We start from the raw sequence: 25,147 nt of genomic DNA, 5'->3' as shown, positions 1-25,147 counted from the left end.
CCCCACCATCCCTGACTCTACCCACCACCGCTGACTCTCCCTAACTCTCCCCTCCTCCCCCAACTCTCCCTAACTCTCCCCTCCACCCCCAACTCTCCCTAACTCTCCTCACCACCCGCAAACTCTCCCCACCACCCACAACTCTCCCCACCGCCCCTGACTCTACCCACCACCCCCAACTCTCCCCTCCACCCCTGATTCTCCCCACCACCCCTGACTCTCCCCACCACCCCCGACTCTCCCCACCACCCCCCGACTCTCCCCACCACCCCTGACTCTCCCCACCACCCCTGACTCTCCCCACCACCCCTAAATCTCCCCCACCACCCCTAACTCTCCCCACCGCCCCTAACTCTCCCCACCGCCCCTAACTCTCCCCACCACCCCCAACTCTCCCCACCACCCCCAACTCTCCCCACCGCCCCTAACTCTCCCCACCACCCCCAACTCTCCCCACCACCCCCAACTCTCCCCACCACCCTCAACTCTCCCCACCACCCCAACTCTCCCCTCCACCCCTGACTCTCCCCACCACCCCTAACTCTCCCCACCACCCCTGACTCTCCCCACCGCCCCTGACTCTCCCCACTGCCCCTAACTCTCCCCACCACCCCTGACTCTCCCTAACTCTCCCCACCACCCCTGACTCTCCCTAACTCTCCCCACCACCCCTGACTCTCCCTAACTCTCCCCAGCACCCCTGACTCTCCCTAACTCTCCCCAGCACCCCTGACTCTCCCTAACTCTCCCCACCACCCCTGACTCTCCCTGACTCTCCCTAACTCTCCCACCACCCCTACCTCTCCCCACCACTCCTGACTCTCCCCACCACCCCTGACTCTCCCTAACTCTCCCCACCACCGCCGACTCTCCCTAACTCTCCCCACCACCCCCCGACTCTCCCTAACTCTCCCCACCACCCCTGAGTCTCCCTAACTCTCTCCACCACCCTTGACTCTCCCTAACTCTCCCCACCACCCCTGACTCTCCCCACCACCCCTGACTCTCCCCACCACCCCTGACTCTCCCTAACTCTCCCCTCCACCCGCGACTCTCCCTAACTCTCCCCACCACCCCTGACTCGCCCTAACTCTCCCCTCCACCCGCGACTCTCCCTAACTCTCCCCACCACCCCTGACTCGCCCTAGCTCTCTGCACCACCCCAGACTCTCCGTAATTCTCCCCACCACCCCTAGCCCTATCCCCTCACCAACCCCCAGACCTCCAATCTGTCTGTGCCGCTGCAGTATTATTAGACGTGTCCACTCCTCTGAGAGGGGAAACTGAGAGGGCTGAGGGGCTGGCAGATGAGAGATTCTACAGGGGCTACTAGTTCCATTAAAATGGACATTCTACTTCCACTCCTTCCATTCACCAGGGCCTTTGTTATCATGGAGCTTGACGTTCGCTGCCTCGCAAGCTGGCCTCTCAGGATGTAGTGAGGCTTACTGATCCATGACCAGCTCATCTATCTTTCAGGATTCCAGGGAACGAGCTGTGAAATTGACACCGACGAGTGTATCTCAGGCCCATGCCAGAACCAGGGCCACTGTCTTGACCGGGTCAACAGCTACAGGTAAAAGGGGAACCGCGAGGCACCTTATATACAGTCTGCATACCAAATGGCCCTCTGTTTCCGAACCCTATAGGATCCGACCGAATGTAGTGCGCTATATAGGCAACAGGGTGGCATTTGGTACTCTTCCATTCATTTTTCAACCCAGAGATACTCACTCAAACAAACAAAGATGAAAATTGCTGTCAGGTTATATGAATTATGGATTATAAACACATACCAGATGATTGATGATTTGATCAATTACCCACAATACCTGCTCCCATTTAGCACTAATTGCGCTAATGCTAATGAGTGCAATTAATTCCAAGGTGACAATTATCGAATATGGTGAAATTGAGACAAGTAGATAGTGAGCTCCACAGTCTTAAGATGGTTCCCTTATGATGACTCCGGAAGTAGAATGAACACTATCATATAGTTATCACAACCGTATTATATTTACAGCCTCTGAACATAGTATAAATATATTGATAGTACGGTCTCTGTACATTTAAGCAATAAGGCCCGAGGGGGTGTGGTATATGGCCAATATACCACGGCTAAGGGCTGTTCTTTATGCACGACGCAACGTGGAGTGCCTCGACACGGCCCTTAGCCGTGGTATATTGGCCATATATCACAAACCCCTGAGGTGCCTTATTGCTATGTTAAACTGCTTACCAATGTAATTAGAGCAGGACAAATAAGTGTTTTGTCATAACCGTGGAATACGGTCTGATATACCATGGCTGTCAACCAATCAGCTTATAATCGAACCACCCAGTTTATAATATAATATATATACTACATTATGTGCTCTGTACATTATAAGCACATATCATGTATTTACCACAGCAATATATTGTTATTATGGCCTCAGATGTGTGTGAATAGTGTGATGCTTTTACACTATGCTAAGCATGACCCTGTGATATGGTTAAATGAACTGTTAAATGAACAAAGGCTCATGCCCTATTTCCATAAACACTATGCAAAAATAATGCAGCTTCATAACATGCCCTTTGGAGTGGAAATGAGGTCAGTTCAATGAGGAACCGTCTCCCCTTTTAACAGGACTGTTTATGTGAATCCTTCTTTACAGCTTAGTTTAACGTTTAGTTCAACAGTCACAAACTAAAAGGTCCCGATCAATCGAGATCCGATGTGTAATTAATATCAGATAAAGTCCTCTTCATTGATCTGTTATTTCATCCTTTTTTCCTTCCTCACACGTGCCACTACGAGTAAACAAATGGATTTTCTATTTTGTATGCAAGAGAGGAGATCAATATTAATGATTGCCTTTGTTTTCAGCTGTGACTGTGAGCCTGGGTTTTCTGGCCGACACTGTGAGGAAGACATCAACGAGTGTGCCTCCAGACCCTGCCAAAATGGAGGCATTTGTCAAGACCAGGTTAACAGGTTGGTACCTACAGTACCAGGACAATATTCACTTTAATATTTACCTTACCTGGTCATTTAAGCTATCACTAAATGAATCATTGAAGCCTTAGCTAGCTAGCTAACACCGTCTTTATCTCATTTGTTTATCTGTATCCCAAATGGAACCCTATCCCCTGTATAGTGCACTATAAGCCCTATGGGCCCGGGTCGAAAGTAGTGCACTATATAGGGAATAAGGTAACATTTGGAACGCATCCTATCTCTCTGAAGTATTTGTTTTTGAACAAAACAAGTTTAAAATGAGCCCCATGAGGTAGCTATGTTAAACCTAGCGGGGTTATTCTTCGAAGCGTTTTAGGCTGCGTCCCAAACGGCACCCTATTCCCTACATAGTACACTACTTTTGACCATTACAGGGTGAAGTGCACTGTGTAATGCATCATTTGGGATGCAGAAGCAGTCTTATATAACAGGCCTTTCTTCATCCTTGACATAGTTAAGCTGCCATACTAAAGACAGCAGAGTGCATTCAGCAGGAACACATCATGACTCTACATTGGGTTTCCTTTCCTCCACGGGGTAGTCTTCTTCTTCTCGAGGTAGCTCTCTCTCTCTCTCTCTCTCTCTCTCTGTCTCTCTCTCTCTAGCCCCCCTCTCGCCTTCTCTCTCTCGCTCTATCTTTCTCTCTCTCCACCCTTCTCTCTTCATCTTTCTCCTTCTCTCTCCACCCTTCTCTCTTCATCTTTCTCCTTCTCTCTCCACCCTTCTCTCTTCATCTTTCTCCTTCTCTCTCCACCCTTCTCTCTTCATCTTTCTCCTTCTCTCTCCACCCTTCTCTCTTCATCTTTCTCCTTCTCTCTCTCCACCCCTCTCCCTTCCTCTTTCTCCTTCTCTCTATCTCTCTCTCTCTCTCTCTTGCTCTCTCTCTCTCTCTTCACCCCCCCTCTTGCTCTCTCTCTCTCTCTTCACCCCCCTCTTGCTCTCTCTCTCTCTCTCTTCACCCCCCATCTTGCTCTCTCTCTCTCTTCACCCCCCTCTTGCTCTCTCTCCCTCTCTCTCTCTTCACCCTCTCCCTCTCTCTCTCCCTCCACTGTCTTTAATGGGAGTCCTGGGGCTTGTAGTAGGAGGCTGTAGTCCGACAGATGGGCAGAGAAGTCCCAGGGCCAATTTAAGTCCTAAATGGTTTGTCTCCAGTTTGTCTCCTGTCATGATACCTGCTCCCATGGCGACCCAGCATGCACTGCTCATAGCGATCCCCTGACTTGGCAGTTCTGGGAGTTCAGTTAAGGTGTGTCCACCCCCCTGTAATGACTCTCTGGTGAAAGCAGACCCTGGATGCATCCCACATGGCCCCCCACTCCCTTTATAGTCAGTAGAGTCCAGACAAGCTGTTCCTCTATTTACTCTGCTCAAACCATCCATCTACTGTACATGGAGATCTGTCTGTATAGGGTACATTAAGAGTGTTGTCCCCTATAGCAGTGAGCTGTAGTGTTGTCCCCTATAGCAGTGAGCTGTAGTGGTGTCCACTATAGCAGTGAGCTGTAGTGGTGTCCCCTATAGCAGTGAGCTATAGTGGTGTCCCCTGTAGCAGTGAGTTGTAGTGGTGTCCCCTATAGCAGTGAGCTGTAGTGTTGTCCCCTATAGCAGTGAGCTGTAGTGGTGTCCCCTATAGCAGTGAGCTGTAGTGGTGTCCCCTATAGCAGTGAGCTGTAGTGTTATCCCCTATAGCAGTGAGCTGTAGTGTTGTCCCCTGTAGCAGTGAGCTGTAGTGTTGTCCCCTGTAGCAGTGAGCTGTAGTGTTGTCCCCTGTAGCAGTGAGCTGTAGTGTTGTCCCCTGTAGCAGTGAGCTGTAGTGTTGTCCCCTGTAGCAGTGAGCTGTAGTGTTGTCCCCTATAGCAGTGATCTGTAGTGGTGTCCCCTATAGCAGTGAGCTGTAGTGTTGTCCCCTATAGCAGTGATCTGTAGTGTTGTCCCCTATAGCAGTGAGCTGTAGTGGTGTCCCCTATAGAGCTGTAGTGTTGTCCCCTATAGCAGTGAGCTGTATTGTTGTCCCCTGTAGCAGTGAGCTGTAGTGTTGTCCCCTGTAGCAGTGAGCTGTATTGTTGTCCCCTATAGCAGTGAGCTGTAGTGTTGTCCCCTGTAGCAGTGAGCTGTAGTGTTGTCCCCTATAGCAGTGAGCTGTATTGTTGTCCCCTGTAGCAGTGATCTGTAGCGTTGTGCCCTATAGCAGTGAGCTGTCATGTTGTCCCCTATAGCAGTGAGCTGTAGTGCTGTCCCCTATAGCAGTGATCTGTAGTGTTGTCCCCTATAGCAGTGAGCTGTAGTGGTGTCCCCTGTAGCAGTGAGCTGTAGTGTTGTCCCCTGTAGCAGTGAGCTGTAGTGTTGTCCCCTATAGCAGTGAGCTGTAGTGTTGTCCCCTGTAGCAGTGAGCTGTAGTGTTGTCCCCTAATAGCAGTGAGCTGTAGTGTTGTCCCCTGTAGCAGTGAGCTGTAGTGTTGTCCCCTATAGCAGTGAGCTGTAGTGTTGTCCCCTGTAGCAGTGAGCTGTAGTGTTGTCCCCTATAGCAGTGAGCTGTAGTGTTGTCCCCTATAGCAGTGAGCTGTAGTGTTGTCCCCTATAGCAGTGAGCTGTAGTGTTGTCCCCTGTAGCAGTGAGCTGTAGTGTTGTCCCCTGTAGCAGTGAGCTGTAGTGTTGTCCCCTATAGCATTGATCTGTAGTGTTGTCCCCTATAGCAGTGATCTGTAGCGTTGTCCCCTATAGCAGTGATCTGTAGTGTTGTCCCCTATAGCAGTGATCTGTAGTGTTGTCCCCTATAGCAGTGATCTGTAGCGTTGTCCCCTATAGCAGTGATCTGTAGCGTTGTCCCCTATAGCAGTGATCTGTAGTGTTGTCCCCATAGCAGTGAGCTGTAGTGTTGTCCCCTATAGCAGTGAGCTGTAGTGTTGTCCCCTATAGCAGTGAGCTGTAGTGTTGTCCCCTATAGCAGTGATCTGTAGTGTTGTCCCCTATAGCAGTGAGCTGTAGTGTTGTCCCCTATAGCAGTGAGCTGTAGTGTTGTCCCCTATAGCAGTGAGCTGTAGTGTTGTCCCCTATAGCAGTGAGCTGTAGTGTTGTCCCCTATAGCAGTGAGCTGTAGTGTTGTCCCCTATAGCAGGAAGCTGTAGTGTTGTCCCCTATAGCAGTGAGCTGTAGTGTTGTCCCCTGTAGCAGTGAGCTGTAGTGTTGTCCCCTATAGCAGTGAGCTGTAGTGTTGTCCTCTATAGCAGTGAGCTGTAGTGTTGTCCTCTATAGCAGTGAGCTGTAGTGTTGTCCCCTGTAGCAGTGAGCTGTAGTGTTGTCCCCTATAGCAGTGAGCTGTAGTGTTGTCCCCTATAGCAGTGAGCTGTAGTGTTGTCCCCTATAGCAGTGAGCTGTAGTGTTGTCCCCTAATAGCAGTGAGCTGTAGTGTTGTCCCCTATAGCAGTGAGCTGTAGTGTTGTCCTCTATAGCAGTGAGCTGTAGTGTTGTCCCCTATAGCAGTGAGCTGTAGTGTTGTCCCCTGTAGCAGTGAGCTGTAGTGTTGTCCCCTGTAGCAGTGAGCTGTAGTGTTGTCCCCTATAGCAGTGAGCTGTAGTGTTGTCCCCTAATAGCAGTGAGCTGTAGTGTTGTCCCCTATAGCAGTGAGCTGTAGTGTTGTCCTCTATAGCAGTGAGCTGTAGTGTTGTCCCCTATAGCAGTGAGCTGTAGTGTTGTCCCCTGTAGCAGTGAGCTGTAGTGTTGTCCCCTATAGCAGTGAGCTGTAGTGTTGTCCTCTATAGCAGTGAGCTGTAGTGTTGTCCTCTATAGCAGTGAGCTGTAGTGTTGTCCCCTATAGCAGTGAGCTGTAGTGTTGTCCCCTAATAGCAGCGAGCTGTAGTGTTGTCCCCTATAGCAGTGATCTGTAGTGTTGTCCTCTATAGCAGTGAGCTGTAGTGTTGTCCCCTATAGCAGTGAGCTGTAGTGTTGTCCCCTGTAGCAGTGAGCTGTAGTGTTGTCCCCTGTAGCAGTGAGCTGTAGTGTTGTGGTGGTTGGTTTAAGGAGCTGATGATGGAAGGTTTATAATGTATTCTAAGTGCAGAAGTAAGGGCTTCCTGTAAAGCTGCTGTCATTTAATGACAGGCTGTTTGTTCCCTGTTAGGGCCTAAAGTCATAGGAGGATAGATGAAGAAAACATGCATCAAGTCATAGGAGGATAGATGGAGAAAACAGGCATCAAATCATAGGAGGATAGATGGAGAAAACAGGCATCAAATCATAGGAGGATAGATGGAGAAAACAGGCATCAAGTCATAGGAGGATAGATGGAGAAAACAGGCATCAAGTCATAGGAGGATAGATGGCAAAAACAGGCATCAAGTCATAGGAGGATAGATGGAGAAAACAGTCATCAAGTAGATGGAGAAAGGAGGATAGATGGAGAAAACATCAAAGGAATTGGCAGTGTTCTCTACTATCAATAATGCCAATATGAAAACAACCGTAACATTTCAAATGGACAGGAGGGCACTTAATACAGAATGACTTAGGATACTACATCACTTATATCAATTATACACACTCTTCACTTGAGTGCTACATTAAAACATCTTCTCTAGCCATTTTGGGTAAGTGTTTGGTCATCCTATGGGTGTTGTGATTGGTCATCGTATGGGTGTTGTGATTGGTCATCCTATGGGGGTTGTGTTTGGTCATCCTATGGGTGTTGTGTTTGGTCATCCTATGCGTGTTGTGATTGGTCATCCTATGGGTGTTGTGTTTGGTCATCCTATGGGGGTTGTGTTTGGTCATCCTATGGGGGTTGTGTTTGGTCATCCTATGGGTGTTTTGTTTGGTCATCCTATGGGTGTTGTGTTTGGTCATCCTATGGGTGTTGTGATTGGTCATCCTATGGGTGTTATGATTGGTCATCCTATGGGTGTTGTGTTCCTGTGAATACAGTTAAATACAGTAGTATAATATTGTCCTTCCACCTCTAAATGTTGTTGTTCTTTTTAATACTCCCTGAACTATTCAGCTTCCTATAATCATTGTCATCCCATCACTAATAGTTGTTCTTGTTACTGTCTAGGTTCCACTGTAATTGCCCAGCTGGATATTTTGGCACCCTGTGTGACCTGGATATTAATGAGTGTGAAGTTTCACCTTGCCTTCACGAGGCCGTCTGTATCAACGAACCTGGAGGCTTCAAGTGTGTCTGTCGCCCTGGAAACGCAGGTAAAGGTTATTTCATTTTACCCCATTTTAACCCAAATTTGAAAAGCTACTTTCCCCGTTAGGGCCACCGTAGGACTCCTTTACCCCTCGGTGACAAAGAGATCAATGTGAAAGGGCTACAGCTTATCAGGACCGTGGTGTGTCTAGCTGGCTGCTTCATGATATCAGGACCATGGTGGGTCTAGATGGTTGCTTCATGATATCAGGACCATGGTGGGTCTAGATGGCTGCTTCATGATATCAGGACCATAGAAGATCTAGCTTGCTGCTTCATGATATCAGGACCATAGTGGGTCTAAAAGGCTGCTTCATGATATCAGGACAATAGTGGGTCTAGATGGCTGCTTCATGATATCAGGACCATGGTGGGTCTAGATGGCTGCTTCATGATATCAGGACCATGGTGGGTCTAGATGGCTGTTTAATTATATCAGGACCATAATGGGTCTAGCTAGATACTTCATGATATCAGGACCATGGTGGGTCTAACTGGCTGCTTCATGATATCAGGACCATAGTGGGTCTAGATGGCTGCTTCATGATATCAGGACCATAGAAGATCTAGTTTGCTGCTTCATGATATCAGGATCATAGTGGGTCTGGATGGCTGCTTCATGATATCAGGACAATAGTGGGTCGAGATGGCTGCTTCATGATATCAGGACCATGGTGGGTCTAGATGGCTGCTTCATTATATCAGGACCATAGTGGGTCTATCTGGATGCTTCATGATATCAGGACCATGGTGGGTCTAACTGGCTGCTTCATGATATGAGGACCATGGTGGGTCTAGATGGCTGCTTCATGATATCAGGACCATAGTGTGTCTAGATGGCTGCTTCATGATATCAGGACCATAGAAGATCTAGCTTTCTGCTTCATGATATCAGGACCATGGTGTGTCTAGATGGCTGCCTCATGATATCAGGACCATGGTGGGTCTAGATGGCTGCTTCATTATATCAGGGCCATAGTGGGTCTAGCTGGATGCTTCACGATATCAGGACTATGGTGGGTCTAGATGGCTGCTTCATGATATCAGGACCATGGTGGGTCTAGCTGGCTGCTTCATGATATCAGGACCGTATTGGGTCTAGCAGGATACCTCATGATATCAGGACCATGGTGGGTCTAACTGGCTGCTTCATGATATCAGGACCATAGTTGGTCTAGATGGCTGCTTCATGATATCAGGACCATAGAAGATCTAGCTTTCTGCTTCATGATATCAGGACCATGGTGTGTCTAGATGGCTGCTTCATGATATCAGGACAATAGTGTGTCTAGATGGCTGCTTCATGATATCAGGACCATGGTGTGTCTAGATGGCTGCTTCATTATATCAGGGCCATAGTGGGTCTAGATGGCTGCTTCATGATATCAGGACCATAGTGGGTCTAGATGGCTGCTTCATGATATCAGGACCATGGTGTGTCTAGATGGCTGCTTCACGATATCAGGACCATGGTGGGTCTAGCTGGATGCTTCATGATATCAGGACTATGGTGGGTCTAGATGGCTGCTTCATTATATCAGGACCATAGTGGGTCTAGCTGGATGCTTCATTATATCAGGACCATGGTGGGTCTAACTGGCTGCTTCATGATTTCAGGCCCATGGTGGGTCTAGATGTCTGCTTCATGATATCAGGACCGTATTGGGTCTAGCTGGATGCTTCATGATATCAGGACCGTATTTTGTCTAGATGGCTGTTTCATGATATCAGGACCATGGTGGGTCTAGTTGACTGCTTCATTATATCAGGACCATAGTGGGTCTAGCTGGCTGCTTCATTATATCAGGACCATGGTGGGTCTAGCTGGCTGCTTCATGATATCAGGACCATAGTGGGTCTAGATGGCTACTTCATGATATCAGGACTGTGGTGGGTCTAGATGGCTGCTTCATGATATCAGGACCATGGTGGGTCTAGCTGGCTGCTTTATGATATCAGGACCATGGTGGGTCTAGATGGCTGCTTCATGATATCAGGACCATGGTGGGTCTAGCTGGCTGCTTCATGATATCAGGACCATAGTGGGTCGAGATGGCTGCTTCATGATATCAGGACTGTGGTGGGTCTAGATGGCTGCTTCATGATATCAGGACCATGGTGGGTCTAGATGGCTGCTTCATTATATCAGGACCATAGTGGGTCTAGCTGGATGCTTCATGATATCAGGACCATGGTGGGTCTAGATGGCTGCTTCATTATATCAGGACCATAATGGGTCTATCTGGATGCTTCATGATATCAGGACCATGGTGGGTCTAGATGGCTGCTTCATGATATCAGGACCATAGTGGGTCTAGATGGCTGCTTCATTATATCAGGACCATAGTGGGTCTAGCTGGATGCTTCACGATATCAGGACTATGGTGGGTCTAGATGGCTGCTTCATTATATAAGGACCATGGTGGGTCTAGCTGGCTGCTTCATGATATCAGGACCGTATTGGGTCTAGCAGGATACCTCATGATATCAGGACCATGGTGGGTCTAACTGGCTGCTTCATGATATCAGGACCATAGAAGATCTAGCTTTCTGCTTCATGATATCAGGACCATGGTGTGTCTAGATGGCTGCTTCATGATATCAGGACTATGGTGGGTCTAGATGGCTGCTTCATTATATCAGGACCATGGTGGGTCTAGTTGACTGCTTCATTATATCAGGACCATAGTGGGTCTAGCTGGCTGCTTCATTATATCAGGACCATGGTGGGTCTAGCTGGCTGCTTCATGATATCAGGACCATAGTGGGTCTAGATGGCTGCTTTATGATATCAGGACCATGGTGGGTCTAGATGGCTGCTTCATGATATCAGGACCATTGTGGGTCTAGATGGCTGCTTCATGATATCAGGACCATGGTGGGTCTAGCTGGATGCTTCATGATATCAGGACCATGGTGGGTCTAGCTGGCTGCTTCATGATATCAGGACCATAGTGGGTCTAGCTGGCTGCTTCATGATATCAGGAACATGGTGGGTCTAGATGGCTGCTTCATGATATCAGGACTGTGGTGGGACTAGCTGGCTACTTCGTGATTGTCTGATGCTGGAACTGGCTAAAACAAACCTTAAAGAGAAACTGTCTGCTACACAATGGGTGATCATTTTAATTAATCGTATTGTACACACAGCACAGTTCCCTTTGATAAAATGTTTCAAGAGTGGTAACAGGAGATAAATCCACAGTACTTGTTTTAATCTAAAGGTAATCTGTCTTCAACTGTGTCTACATTCTGTTGGTCTGTTATTTCATTAGGCTCTTTAGTTTCACCACTACATTCTGTTGGTCTGTTATTTCATTAGGCTCTTTAGTTTCACCACTACATTCTGTTATTTCATTAGGCTCTTTAGTTTCACCACTACATTCTGTTATTTCATTAGGCTCTTTAGTTTCACCACTACATTCTGTTATTTCATTAGGCTCTTTAGTTTCACCACTACATTCTGTTGGTCTGTTATTTCATTAGGCTCTTTAGTTTCACCACTACATTCTGTTGGTCTGTTATTTCATTAGGCTCTTTAGTTTCACCACTACATTCTGTTATTTCATTAGGCTCTTTAGTTTCACCACTACATTCTGTTGGTCTGTTATTTCATTAGGCTCTTTAGTTTCACCACTACATTCTGTTGGTCTGTTATTTCATTAGGCTCTTTAGTTTCACCACTACATTCTGTTATTTCATTAGGCTCTTTAGTTTCACCACTACATTCTGTTGGTCTGTTATTTCATTAGGCTCTTTAGTTTCACCACTACATTCTGTTGGTCTGTTATTTCATTAGGCTCTTTAGTTTCACCACTACATTCTGTTATTTCATTAGGCTCTTTAGTTTCACCACTACATTCTGTTATTTCATTAGGCTCTTTAGTTTCACCACTACATTCTGTTATTTCATTAGGCTCTTTAGTTTCACCACTACATTCTGTTGGTCTGTTATTTCATTAGGCTCTTTAGTTTCACCACTACATTCTGTTGGTCTGTTATTTCATTAGGCTCTTTAGTTTCACCACTACATTCTGTTGGTCTGTTATTTCATTAGGCTCTTTAGTTTCACCACTACATTCTGTTATTTCATTAGGCTCTTTAGTTGCACCACTACATTCTGTTATTTCATTAGGCTCTTTAGTTGCACCACTACATTCTGTTGGTCTGATATTTCATTAGTCTCTTTAGTTGCACCACTACATTCTGTTGGTCTGTTATTTCATTAGGCTCTTTAGTTTCACCACTACATTCTGTTGGTCTGTTATTTCATTAGGCTCTTTAGTTTCACCACTACATTCTGTTGGTCTGTTATTTCATTAGGCTCTTTAGTTGCACCACTACATTCTGTTGGTCTGTTATTTCATTAGGCTCTTTAGTTTCACCACTACATTCTGTTGGTCTGTTATTTCATTAGGCTCTTTAGTTTCACCAATACATTCTGTTGGTCTGTTATTTCATTAGGCTCTTTAGTTTCACCACTACATTCTGTTGGTCTGTTATTTCATTAGGCTCTTTAGTTTCACCACTACATTCTGTTATTTCATTAGGCTCTTTAGTTTCACCACTACATTCTGTTGGTCTGTTATTTCATTAGGCTCTTCAGTTGCACCACTACATTCTGTTGGTCTGTTATTTCATTAGGGCTCTTTAGTTTCACCACTACATTCTGTTGGTCTGTTGTTTCATTAGGCTCTTTAGTTTCACCACTACATTCTGTTGGTCTGTTGTTTCATTAGGCTCTTTAATTTCACCACTACATTCTGTTGGTCTGTTATTTCATTAGGCTCTTTAGTTTCACCACTACATTCTGTTATTTCATTAGGCTCTTTAGTTTCACCACTACATTCTGTTGGTCTGTTATTTCATTAGGCTCTTTAGTTTCACCACTACATTCTGTTATTTCATTAGGCTCTTTAGTTTCACCACTACATTCTGTTATTTCATTAGGCTCTTTAGTTGCACCACTACATTCTGTTGGTCTGTTATTTCATTAGGGCTCTTTAGTTTCACCACTACATTCTGTTGGTCTGTTGTTTCATTAGGCTCTTTAATTTCACCACTACATTCTGTTGGTCTGTTGTTTCATTAGGCTCTTTAGTTGCACCACTACATTCTGTTAGTCTGTTGTTTCATTAGGCTCTTTAGTTGCACCACTACATTCTGTTGGTCTGTTGTTTCATTAGGCTCTTTAATTTCACCACTACATTCTGTTGGTCTGTTATTTCATTAGGCTCTTTAATTTCACCACTTCATTCTGTTGGTCTGGTATTTCATTAGGGCTCTTTAATTTCACCACACTATTGTTGTTTTGCTCCGCTACCATCCATTTAGGACATGTTTTACACACAAGACACCAATATTGAGCTTTTTTTGTTGTTGTTAGAGGACCAATCTAATCCTGCTTCCTGTCAGCTGGTTGGAAGATTAATTTCATTTGTCTTCTTCACTGTATCATCAATTTATCCTTTTCCAGTGGAAACAGGGGAGGGTGGAGGGGGGAACTCTCGGAGGTATTGCCACTCTGGAGAGCAACAGAAGAGCCTGACACGCATGGCCCAATTCCCAACTGAAGATGCTTCTTTTATTCTTAGACCCCTATGCGCTCAGCCTCGGCTGCTTCCCAAATAACACTGTATTCCCTGTACAGTGCACTACTCTTGACCAGGGCCCTGGTCCAAAGTATTACACTATATAGGGAATAGGGTGCCATTTTGGATGCAACCATTGTACAAGTCATTACTTTCTCCCCTTCCCTCTAAGCTGATCTGAGGAAACAGATAGTGTCTGCCCCAGGGAGCAGGGCCAGAGGATATATTTTGGATTGGTTCAACCAACCGACTTCAGCAAGAAATATTTGCTCTAATAAGACATGGAACAGAACTTTTTCAAGAGAAGAGAGGGAACAAAAAAGTGTGTGTAAAAGAAGAGAGAAAAAAGGAAAGAATGGAAGAAAAATAGGAGATGAAAGAGTGGAAGGAAAACGAGAAGGATTTGGCAAAACGTTAATATGGCTTCGGTCTAGTGGTTGAATTGGCTGCTCGGGGGCTTGATCTAGGCACATAATGATTTGTAAATTGAAAATGTGTTTTTATGCAGCTGCTATAGTGTGTCATCTGCTCCCGCCAGTGAAATACTGTAACTCATTGTGTCACTTTGATGCTATTATCAAATTTATTCTCATATTGCTTCGCTTCATCCATCAGGGAAGGCAAAGCCCCTCTCCAAATGGGATGTCAACATTCATTCCAACTCGTTTCAATGGTTGACATGAAAATATAGTCATCAGGTGTTATAGCGAGGGGCTTTTACATTCATTTGAATACAGATTTATGGGAGAATAAATGGTGAAGTTTTCAGAATACATGCAAGCGTCAGAAATGTGTTGATGTAATGAATTTGGTTATCAGTAGGAAATTGCACATATGAGCAATATCATGCTCAAACTAAAACACATTTGGAATCTTATTTAGGTGAATCATCTACAGTGTGAGAAATATGCAACAAGGGATCTTAGATTTGGTATGCTATTTATGTTTTATTTTGTCACAAGGTCAAAAGTGAATTTCTGTCACATAAAACTAATACAGAAGTCTGATTTAAAACACTATTCAAGGTCTGGTTCGTAATTATGGCCCCATGCAATCCCCAAAACATTCCTGCATGGAATATTTTACCAACAGCACTGATTAAATGGTTGTGCAAACCACAGTTTGTCCAGGTGGCTGGTCTCAGATGATGCCGGATGTGGAGGTCCTGGGCTGGTGTGATTACTTGTGGTCTGTGGTTGTGAGGTCAGTTGGACATACTTCCATATTCTCTAAAATGAAGTTGGAGGCAGCTTATGGTAGAGAAATTAACATTCAATTCTCTGGCAACAGCATGCCAATTGCGCACTCCCTCAAAATTTAGGCATCTGTGGCACTGTGTTTGGTGACAAAACTTCACATTTAGGAGTGGCCTTTTATTGTCCCCAGCGCAAGGTGCACCTGTGTAATGATCATGCTGTTTACTCAGCGTCTTGATTGTCTTGGCAAATTAGAAATTCTCACTGTCAGGGATTTTCCGTAGACAAATGTCGACAACTTTTAGTGTGTATGGAACATTTCTGGGATCTTTAATTTCATCTCATGAAACATGGGACCAACACTTTACATGTTGCGTTTATATTTTTGTTTAGTATATACAGTACCAGTCAAAAGTTGACACACCTAAACAATCCAGGGTTTTTATTTTTACTATTTTCTACATTGTAGAACAATAGTGAAGACATCAAAAAATGATGCACACATGCACACTACCATAAAACACAGCCTGATTATGTCAACATGTATGGAATTGTTCCAAACGTATATTAACTATACATTTGTAATCATATTATATAAAGAGCCTCAACCTGTACTTCCTTAACAGGGGTCTAGGGAGAAGATGATTAATACATCTTGACACCTGGCTTTGTGAAAAATGAAGAGCAATACAGGAGACAGATTTAAAAACTGTTAGGATTCATCCCAATGTTAACCTTCTTAAAGGCTCATACAGGAGAATCCATCTGAGAGAAACAAAAGAGAGACATTAAATAATAATCGTCCAGCTTCTATCCTCAATTACCTCTCGCAGCTGGAACTTTTCAAATCCACATAATTGTTATATTTCAGAGAGAGAAGGAAATAGGTTGTGAATGCCTGCTGAGAACAGGAGGATGGAGGATTACATGTACAGTAGTGTGCAAATTAATACATACCTACAGGAGAAAATGTACTTCCTCAAATAATACATACCTACAGGAGAAAAGGTACTTCCTCAAATTGTAAAATAACAGACTGGTCTATTGTGTAGTAGAACTGTCCTTATTATTAGACCTACTGATAAAACTGAAATTAAATGTATTGTTACATTCCCCAGCAAGAAAATAAAATAATGTCACTCAAACAGAAGGCATAACTAACAAAGTCACTGACGACAACCAAAATGAAACAGGTGGGGTTTTAGGAGGGGTTCTGAAAGACACTCAATGGGGAACTCCACTGAAAGTTGACTAGCAACAACAACTGGACCGTAAAAGACAGCCACCATGAGTGCCCACTAAATTTGCCTAAGAAGAGGCAAACAAAAGAAAAATCCACACCAAACTTAAAGACAGGAAGCAAACCAAAAAGGTGGCGCGAAACAAAATCAGGGATATCAGACAGACTAAGGAGAGCCAACAAACGGTGTTAACCATCTGCATCTATTAAGACAACTGGAGCACTGGGCCAGACACTCTTAAATAGCACCTGGGCCAGACACTCTTAAATAGAACCTGGGCCAGACACTCTTAAATAGCACCTGGGCCAGACACTCTTAAATAGCACCTGGTCCAGATACTCTTAAATAGCACCTGGGCCAGACACTCTTAAATAGCACCTGGTCCAGACACTCTTAAATAGCACCTGGTCCAGACACTCTTAAATAGCACCTGGGCCAATCGGTGCATCCTACGTGCTAACGAAGTATTCGTGCTAAAGTCCAACCACAAAACATAAATGGAAAAACCAAAACCTGTAACACTATACTGAACAAAAATATTAATGCAACATGTAAAGTGTTTGTCCCATGTTTCATGAGATGAAATAAAAGATCCCTGACTTTTTCCACACGTTGAAATTAAAGATTCCAGAAATATTCCATACGCACAAAAAGCTTATGTCTCTCAAATGTTGTGCACAAATTTGTTTACATCCCTGTTAGGGAGTATTTACTCTTTGCCAAGATAATCCATCCGCCTGATAGATGTGGCATATCAAGAAGCTGATTAAACACCATGATCATTGCACATCCCTTGTGCTTGGGACAATAAAGGGCCACTCTAAAATGTGCAGTTTTGCACACGACAATTGGCATGCTGACTGCAGGAATGTCCACCAGAGATGTTTCCAGAGATTTTAATTTTGATTTCTCTACCATAAACCGCCTCAAGTAATTTAAGAGAATTTGGCAGTATGTCCAACCGGCCTCACAACCACAGACCACGTGTAACCACGCCAGCCCAGGACCCCCACATCTGGCTTCCCCACCTGCGGGATCATCTGAGACCAGCCCCCTGGAAAGCTGATGAAACTGTGGGTTTGCACAACCAAATAATTTCTGCACAAAAGTCTCAGGGAAGCTCATCTGCATGCTCGTCATACTCACCAAGGTCTTGACCTGACTGCAGTTTGGTGTCGTGACTGACTTGAGTGGGCAAATGCTCACCTCCTAATGCCCATTGTCATGCCATTCATCCGCTGCCATCACCTCATGTTTCAGCATGATAATGCACGGTCCCATGTTGCAAGGATCTGTACACAATTCCTAGTTGTACACATGTCCTAGTTGTTCCATTGCCTGCATACTCACCAGACATGTCACCCAATGAGCATGTTTGGAATGCTCTGGATTGACGGGTACGACAGGGTGTTCCAGTTCCCACCAACATCCTGCAACTTTTCACAGTCATTAAAGATGAGTGGGAAAACATTTCACAGGCCACAACCAACAGCCTGATCAACTCTATGTGAAAGAGATATGTCATGGAGAATGAGGCAAGTGGTGGTCACACCAGATAATGACTGGTTTTCTGATCCACACCCCTAATTTTTTTAAAGGTAAAGTATATGTGACCAGCATATGCATATCTGTATTCCCAATCATGTGAAATGCCTAGATTAGAGCCTACATTTATTTAATTTATTTGAGAATGGAAATAGCCTAACTGTAAAACATTGACTGATTTCCTTATATGAACTGTGACTCAGTCAAATCTTTGAAATTGTTGCATGTTGCATTTATATTTTTGTTCAGTCTATGTATTGCTTTCAGTGTATAGTTGACTATAATTACAAGACCACCATGTTTGGATTGATTCTTAAATGGAATTTAAGGAGGAAATTGTTGTTCATGGATTTGTTCTATACACAATCACCCAGTCATTAACATGTCATTACATCTAACAAAACAAGGGTGAACCTACAAATACCCTCTGACTTTTATTTACTCTATCAGCTCATTTACTGTAGAGCTTGTTTTTAATTTACAATAACATATTTTCAGCTGTAAGTTGATTTAAACACAAGTTGTATGCGTGGTGTCAGTAAAGTAGCAGGAATATCTTGTTGTGTTTATAGAAGGCTTGCTGAAGCAGAAATAAAGGACACGTCCAAAATGTCATGTTATTCCCTATATAGTACACTACTTTTTAAGAAGTGCACTATATAGGGAATAGTGTGCCATTTTGGGACGCAGTCGAAGTCATTAAGACTGAACTTAGCAGGTCAATATGGAGGGAATTGTCACTGGCTGCTCTGAATGAGCATATTGAGACTGTTTAATTACAACATGTTAATTATCTACATTATTCACATTCATTAATTTGTTAATTTATTAATTTATGTAGGCCGTCTGCAAAAGACAAACAAAATAGATTTAGGCAGCAAGACAGAGCTGTAAGGTTATTCATAAGAACAGTTTTATAAATGGAGGTAATAGGGAGCATTTCTCCAGCCCCATCCTTCAGCTTTTAACCGAAACTGGGGCAAGGAGACGTTTTGTTATTGTTTCAACTGTGGATTGGCCCTTTAAGCGTGGACTAATTGAAATTTGACCAGAGCCAGATGACACTCTATTCCCTATTTAGTAGGGTTGGGCCATGTCAACAGCAGTGACTGTCTGACCAGGAACAGGCTGTCTTACTATAGTGAGCTAGGTTATAGGACTTCATCATGATGAGGAACAGGCTGTCTTACTGTAGTGAGCTAGTTTATAGGACTACATCATGATGAGGAACAGGCTGTCTTAACGTAGTGAGCTAGGTTATAGGACTACATCATGATGAGGAACAGGCTGTCTTAACGTAGTGAGCTAGGTTATAGAACTACATCATGATGAGGAACAGGCTGTCTTACTGTAGTGAGCTAGGTTATAGGACTACATCATGATGAGGAACAGGCTGTCTTACTGTAGTGAGCTAGGTTATAGGACTTCATCATGATGAGGAACAGGCTGTCTTACTATAGTGAGCTAGGTTATAGGGCTACATCATGATGAGGAACAGGCTGTCTTAACGTAGTGAGCTAGGTTATAGGACTACATCATGATGAGGAACAGGCTGTCTTACTGTAGTGAGCTAGGTTATAGGACTACATCATGATGAGGAACAGGCTGTCTTACTGTAGTGAGCTAGGTTATAGGGCTACATCATGATGAGGAACAGGCTGTCTTAACGTAGTGAGCTAGGTTATAGGGCTACATCATGATGAGGAACAGGCTGTCTTACTGTAGTGAGCTAGGTTATAGGACTACATCATGATGAGGAACAGGCTGTCTTACTGTAGTGAGCTAGGTTATAGGACTACATCATGATGAGGAACAGGCTGTCTTACTGTAGTGAGCTAGGTTATAGGACTACATCATGATGAGGAACAGGCTGTCTTACTGTAGTGAGCTAGGTTATAGGACTACATCATGATGAGGAACAGGCTGTCTTACTGTAGTGAGCTAGGTTATAGGACTACATCATGATGAGGAACAGGCTGTCTTACTGTAGTGAGCTAGGTTATAGGACTACATCATGATGAGGAACAGGCTATCTTAACGTAGTGAGCTAGGTTATAGGACTACATCATGATGAGGAACAGGCTGTCTTAACATAGTGAGCTAGGTTATAGGGCTACATCATGATGAGGAACAGGCTGTCCAGGTAAATTTTTTTACAATTTAATTAAAAATGAAAAAATGAAATCTATTGAGTCAATATGTTTTCAGGAGTAAATATTTGCTTAACAAGTCACATAATAAGTTGCTTGGACTCACATGAGTTTTGAGTGACTACCTCATCTCTGTACCCTACACAATTATCTGTAAGGTACCTCAGTCGAGCAGTGAATTTCAAACACAGATTCAACCACAAAGACCAGGGAGGTTTTCCAATGCCTCACAAAGAAGGGTGGGTACCTATTGGTAGATGTGTAAATAAAAGCAGAGATTGCATATCCCTTTGAGCATGGTGAAGTTATTAATTACACTTTGGATGGTGTATCAATACACCCAGTCACTACAAAGATACAGACATCCTTCCTAACTCAGTTGCAGGACAGGAAGGAATCCCCTCAGGGATTTCACCATGAGGCCAATGGTGACTTTAAAACAGTTACAGAGTTTAATGGCTGTGACAGGAGAAAACTGTGGGTGGATCAACAACATTGTAGTTACTCCACAATACTAACCTAATTGACAGAGTGGAAAGAAGGACGCCTGTACTGATTAAAAATATTCCAAAACATGCATCCTGTTTGCAACAAAGCACTAAAGTAATACTGCAAGAAATATGGCAAAGCAATTTACATTTAGTCCTAAATACAAAGTTATGTTTGGGTCAAATCAATACAACCCATTACTGAGTACCACTCTCCATATGTTCAAGCATACTGGTGGCTGCATCATGTTATGGGTAAGCTTGTAATCGTTAAGGACTGGGGAGTTGTTCAGGATAAAAAATAAATGGAATGGAGCTAAGCACAGGCAAAATCCTAGAGTAAAACCTGTTTCAGTCTGCTATCCACCAAACGCTGGGAGATGAATTCACCTTTCAGTAGGAAAATAATCTAAAACACAAGGCCAAATCTACACTGGAGTTGCTTACCAAGAAGACAGTGAATGATCCTGAGTGGCCGAGTTACAGTTTTGACTTAAATCGGCTTGAAAATCCATGGCAAGACCTGAAAATGTGTGTCTGGCAATGATCAACAATGAATTTGACAGAGCCTGTAGAATGGGCAAATGTTGCACAATCCAGTTGTGGAAATATTTTAGAGACTTTCCTAGGAAGACATTCAGCTGTAATTTCTGCCAAAGGTGCTTCTACAAATTATTGACTCCGGAGTGTGAATAGTTATTTAAATTAGATATTTCTGTATTTCATTTTCAATCCATTTGCAAACATTTCTAAAAACGTGTTTTCACTTTGTCTTTATGGAGGATTGTTTGTAGATGGCTGAGAATTACATATATTTTTTTTTTATCCATTTGGAATTCAGGCTGTAACACAACAAACTGTGGAATAAATCCATGGGTATGATTATTTTCTGAATGTACTGTATATAGTGCACTACTTTTTATTGGGCCCTGGGCAAAAGTAGTGCACTATATAGAGAATAGGGAGCCATTTGGGACGTAGTCCATGATATATTCCTATAGTCCTGAAATTGTCCAGGTCCTAGATTAGCCCAGTGAGTCATTCAGTTCCTAGTTTAGCCTAGTGACTCATTCAGTTCCTAGATTAGCCTAGTGAGTCTTTCAGGTCCTAGATTAGCCTAGTGAGTCATTCAGGTCCTAGATTAGCCCAGTGAGTTATTCAGGTCCTAGATTCGCCTAGTGAGTCATTCAGGTCCTAGATTAGCCCAGTGAGTTATTCAGGTCCTAGATTCGCCTAGTGAGTCATTCAGGTCCTAGATTAGCCCAGTGAGTCATTCAGGTCCTAGATTAGCCCAGTGAGTCATTCAGGTAATAGATAATCCATCTATAGAGACCGTTGATATTTACTACAGACCAGGGACCCCCTTGATAATCCATCTGTAGAGACCGTTGTTATTTACTACAGACCAGGGACCCCCTTGATAATCCATCTATAGAGACCGTTGTTATTTACTACAGGCCAGGGACCCCCTTGATAATCCATCTACAGAGACCGTTGTTATTTACTACAGACCAGGGACCCCCTTGATAATCCATCTACAGAGACCGTTGTTATTTACTACAGACCAGGGACCCCCTTGATAATCCATCTACAGAGACCGTTGTTATTTACTACAGACCAGGGACCCCCTTGATAATCCATCGTTGTTATTTGGGTCAACACCCTTTATTCACCCATCATTAGTAGCATGCTGCCTGAGTGATAATGTAGATGACATCAGCGCAATGCTACAGTATAGATTCCCTAGTCAGCAGCACATTGTTGAATGGTGATCTATATTCTCCACCTCTTGCTAGAGTAAAGCATACATAAAGCTATACGTTTTCCTTATATACTGGACATACCTGGGTTCAAATACTACTTGAAGTCTTTAAAATACTTATAGTGTTCCGGGAGTGCCAGATGGGCGGGGTTTGGGAGTGCCGGGTGGGCGGGGTTTGGGAGTGCCAGATGGGCGGGGTTTGGGAGTGCCAGATGGGCGGGGTTTGGGAGTGCCAGATGGGCGGGGTTTGGGAGTGCCAGATGTGCAGGGTTTGCAATTTTGCGGTCATGATGTTCGTTTCGTTGCGCCAGGCAAGCTCAATCAAATCAAATCGTATTTGTCACATGCTTTGTTAACAACAGGTGGACTGTCACGATCGCCGTAAGAAGCGGACCAAAGCGTAGCGTGGTGTGAATGCATGATTTAATGAAAGACGGAAAAAACACTAAATACACTCAAACAAACAAACAAACAAACTAACTAACCAGTCGAACGTGACAGAGTGCTAACATGCAACATCACATAGACAATAACCCACCAAATACCCTTGGATGGCTGCCTAAATATGGTTCTCAATCAGAGACAACGATAAACAGCTGCCTCTAATTGAGAACCAATCTAGGCAACCATAGACATACATAAACACCTAGATGGTAAATAACCCCGTAAACTTACAAAACCCCTAGACAGTAGAAAAACACATACATCACCCATGTCACACCCTGACCTAACCAAAATATAAAAGAAAACAAAGAATACTCAGGTCAGGGCGTGACATGGACTAACAGTGAAATACTTACTTACAGGCCCTTCCCAACAATACAGAGAGAAAGACAGGAGAGAAATAACAGAAAAGTAAAACCCGTAATAATAAATAACTATCGTACACAGATAATGTATTTAATAATATTTCAAATAGTATTTGATCCCAGGTGTGGTACTGAATGACTGTGTGCAGTTGTTAATGGGATTTCCACGTGACAGCAACTGTATTCGACAGTGATAATGTGTTTTCACAATTAGATTCACCCAAGTGAAGACAGGTCGTGAGGACTGTTCCTCTGACTGTCTAATCAGGTGATGGTAACAGTGTGGAGGAAGATGTATTATTGCAGGGGTGAAGACACCTATAGACCTGTGGTTATACAGTGACTGGTGCCACCTTTACTGTGAGCTGAACAACAATATGTAACACAGGATTAGATATTGCACAGTCTGTCCAGTGTATATGCTGCAACCTAATGCAACAAACATAACGTACATAATGTAATGTATGCCGTACTACACAATGCAAACATACACAACTTTATGGAAGCAGTCATCTCTCTTCACCTACACTTGCGTCTCTGTCTTATTGCCGTTATTGAAAAACCTTAACTGTTTCTGCTACAAGTACAGTCATTGAAGCGAGAGAGTGTTCACCCTGTATTGATTCAATGTATTGAGGTGCATCTAAACTCAAATCAATTATTTAACCAGCCATTTCACCTCTTTCCATGATCGAGAACTCACAGTGAACATGTATTGTGTTGGTACATGTTCATATTCTATGTGCTGTGTGGTATAATATATATATAATGTGTTTTCTATGTTAATAGATGTCATTTATTCCCAGGGACGTGGTGTGAACTGAGCGTAGACGAGTGTGTGTCGAACCCGTGCCAAAACGACGGGAGCTGTGTGGATGGTCCCAATCGATACCAATGCTTATGTGCTGGAGGCTTCATGGGTTTCCATTGCGAGACCAACTTTGATGAATGCATGTCGGGCCCCTGTCTTCACGGGAGGTAAACAACGGAAGCGTTCATTACCAGTAAAACTGTTAGTGCTTCTCCTGCTGAATATAAAACGCCAGTCCAGGGAAGGAGATGTGTGTTGTTTAGAAAAATTGTAAATAAAGTGTTGTTGTTTTTTTAAATGAAAAAAAAAGAAAATTGCTGTGGAAATGGAGGATAGAAATGGTGTGTAATGGTGTGTAGTGGTGTGTAATGGTGTGTAATGGTGTTTAATGGTGTGTAATGTATAAGGGTGGGAAATAAGGCTTGTGTACTGTACACACTTTGTACCTACTATATGTCCATTTGACCTCAATTACCTCAGTTTACATTCCCATGATAAGCAAATAGTGATTTCAGATATTTGCCTTCTCTCAGTGTTTAGCCTTTTAATATACTAGAGGCCTAGACCAGAGTGGGACCTGGGACTTGGCAACGCTATATAGGCCTGTTTTGTTATGTTATGTTTCTCTCTTATCTTCCCAGGTGCATTGATGGAGTGGATGTGTATTACTGTCAGTGTGAATTGGGATGGACTGGTGCCAGATGTGAAATGAACATTGATGTGAGTTGAGCTGAGTGATAGTTGGGTATCTGGTAAGACCATCCTGCATGGGAGTCATCATCATTACATAACATGGTCTCATTAGAATATGTTAAAATAGTGTCATTTCGCTAAACATTGTAGTTATATTTCAGCCAAACTGACAAATGAGTTATTTGTAATTAACAGTGACCTATGACTTATATTTCACTATAGTGACATAAAATAGTGTCATTTCACTATGGACTTTTAATATTTTGTAATAGTGACTGTGCATCACATCTCATTATTGTACAACATTCCAAAACATGCAAACCAGGAAGATCCAGATGATTAGTCTCTATTCTAATCAGACCAGAGCTGCTCCAGTGTGCCATCTCTCTCCTTTCCCCATTCACAAGCCACATCGATTCTCCTACAGCATAAGTCAATTGAGCTACATGATCATGTAAGCATTGTATAAATACCTGATTAAAAGGAATCGCCTCACCCTAATCCCTAATTGATTTTAATACCCAGCCCAGCTTCAGTAGGCCTCCAGAGAGAGCACTGCGCTGATAGAATAGAATGCTAAGGCAGCCGGAATGTCTCTCTGAGGTTCCGCTCTGGAATGTGCAATCAGAGGCTCTTATTAAAGACTCCATTCTAATCTACAATTCTGCA

The 25,147-nt window shown here is 43.6% G+C and overlaps 1 protein-coding gene across 1 annotated transcript in view; it reads left to right on the top strand.

Annotated features, from left to right (window-relative positions):
• Positions 1 to 8,061: 8,061 nt before the first annotated feature.
• Positions 8,062 to 25,147, top strand: part of LOC116361740 (protein eyes shut homolog) — a gene marked incomplete at its 3' end in the record, with an annotated part of 120,861 nt that continues 103,775 nt past the window's right edge. The window contains exons 1-3 of the mRNA XM_031816060.1: positions 8,062 to 8,197; positions 23,781 to 23,952; positions 24,427 to 24,505. Coding sequence (XP_031671920.1) covers positions 23,891 to 23,952; positions 24,427 to 24,505 — 141 coding nt within the window. The remainder of the gene's footprint in view (positions 8,198 to 23,780; positions 23,953 to 24,426; positions 24,506 to 25,147) is intronic.

This window comes from Oncorhynchus kisutch, unplaced genomic scaffold (genome assembly GCF_002021735.2).
Source record: "Oncorhynchus kisutch isolate 150728-3 unplaced genomic scaffold, Okis_V2 scaffold738, whole genome shotgun sequence".
NCBI lineage: Eukaryota > Metazoa > Chordata > Actinopteri > Salmoniformes > Salmonidae > Oncorhynchus > Oncorhynchus kisutch.
The sequence above is the reverse complement of the archived record's forward strand: the minus strand, read 5'-3'. Positions and strand labels throughout refer to the sequence as shown.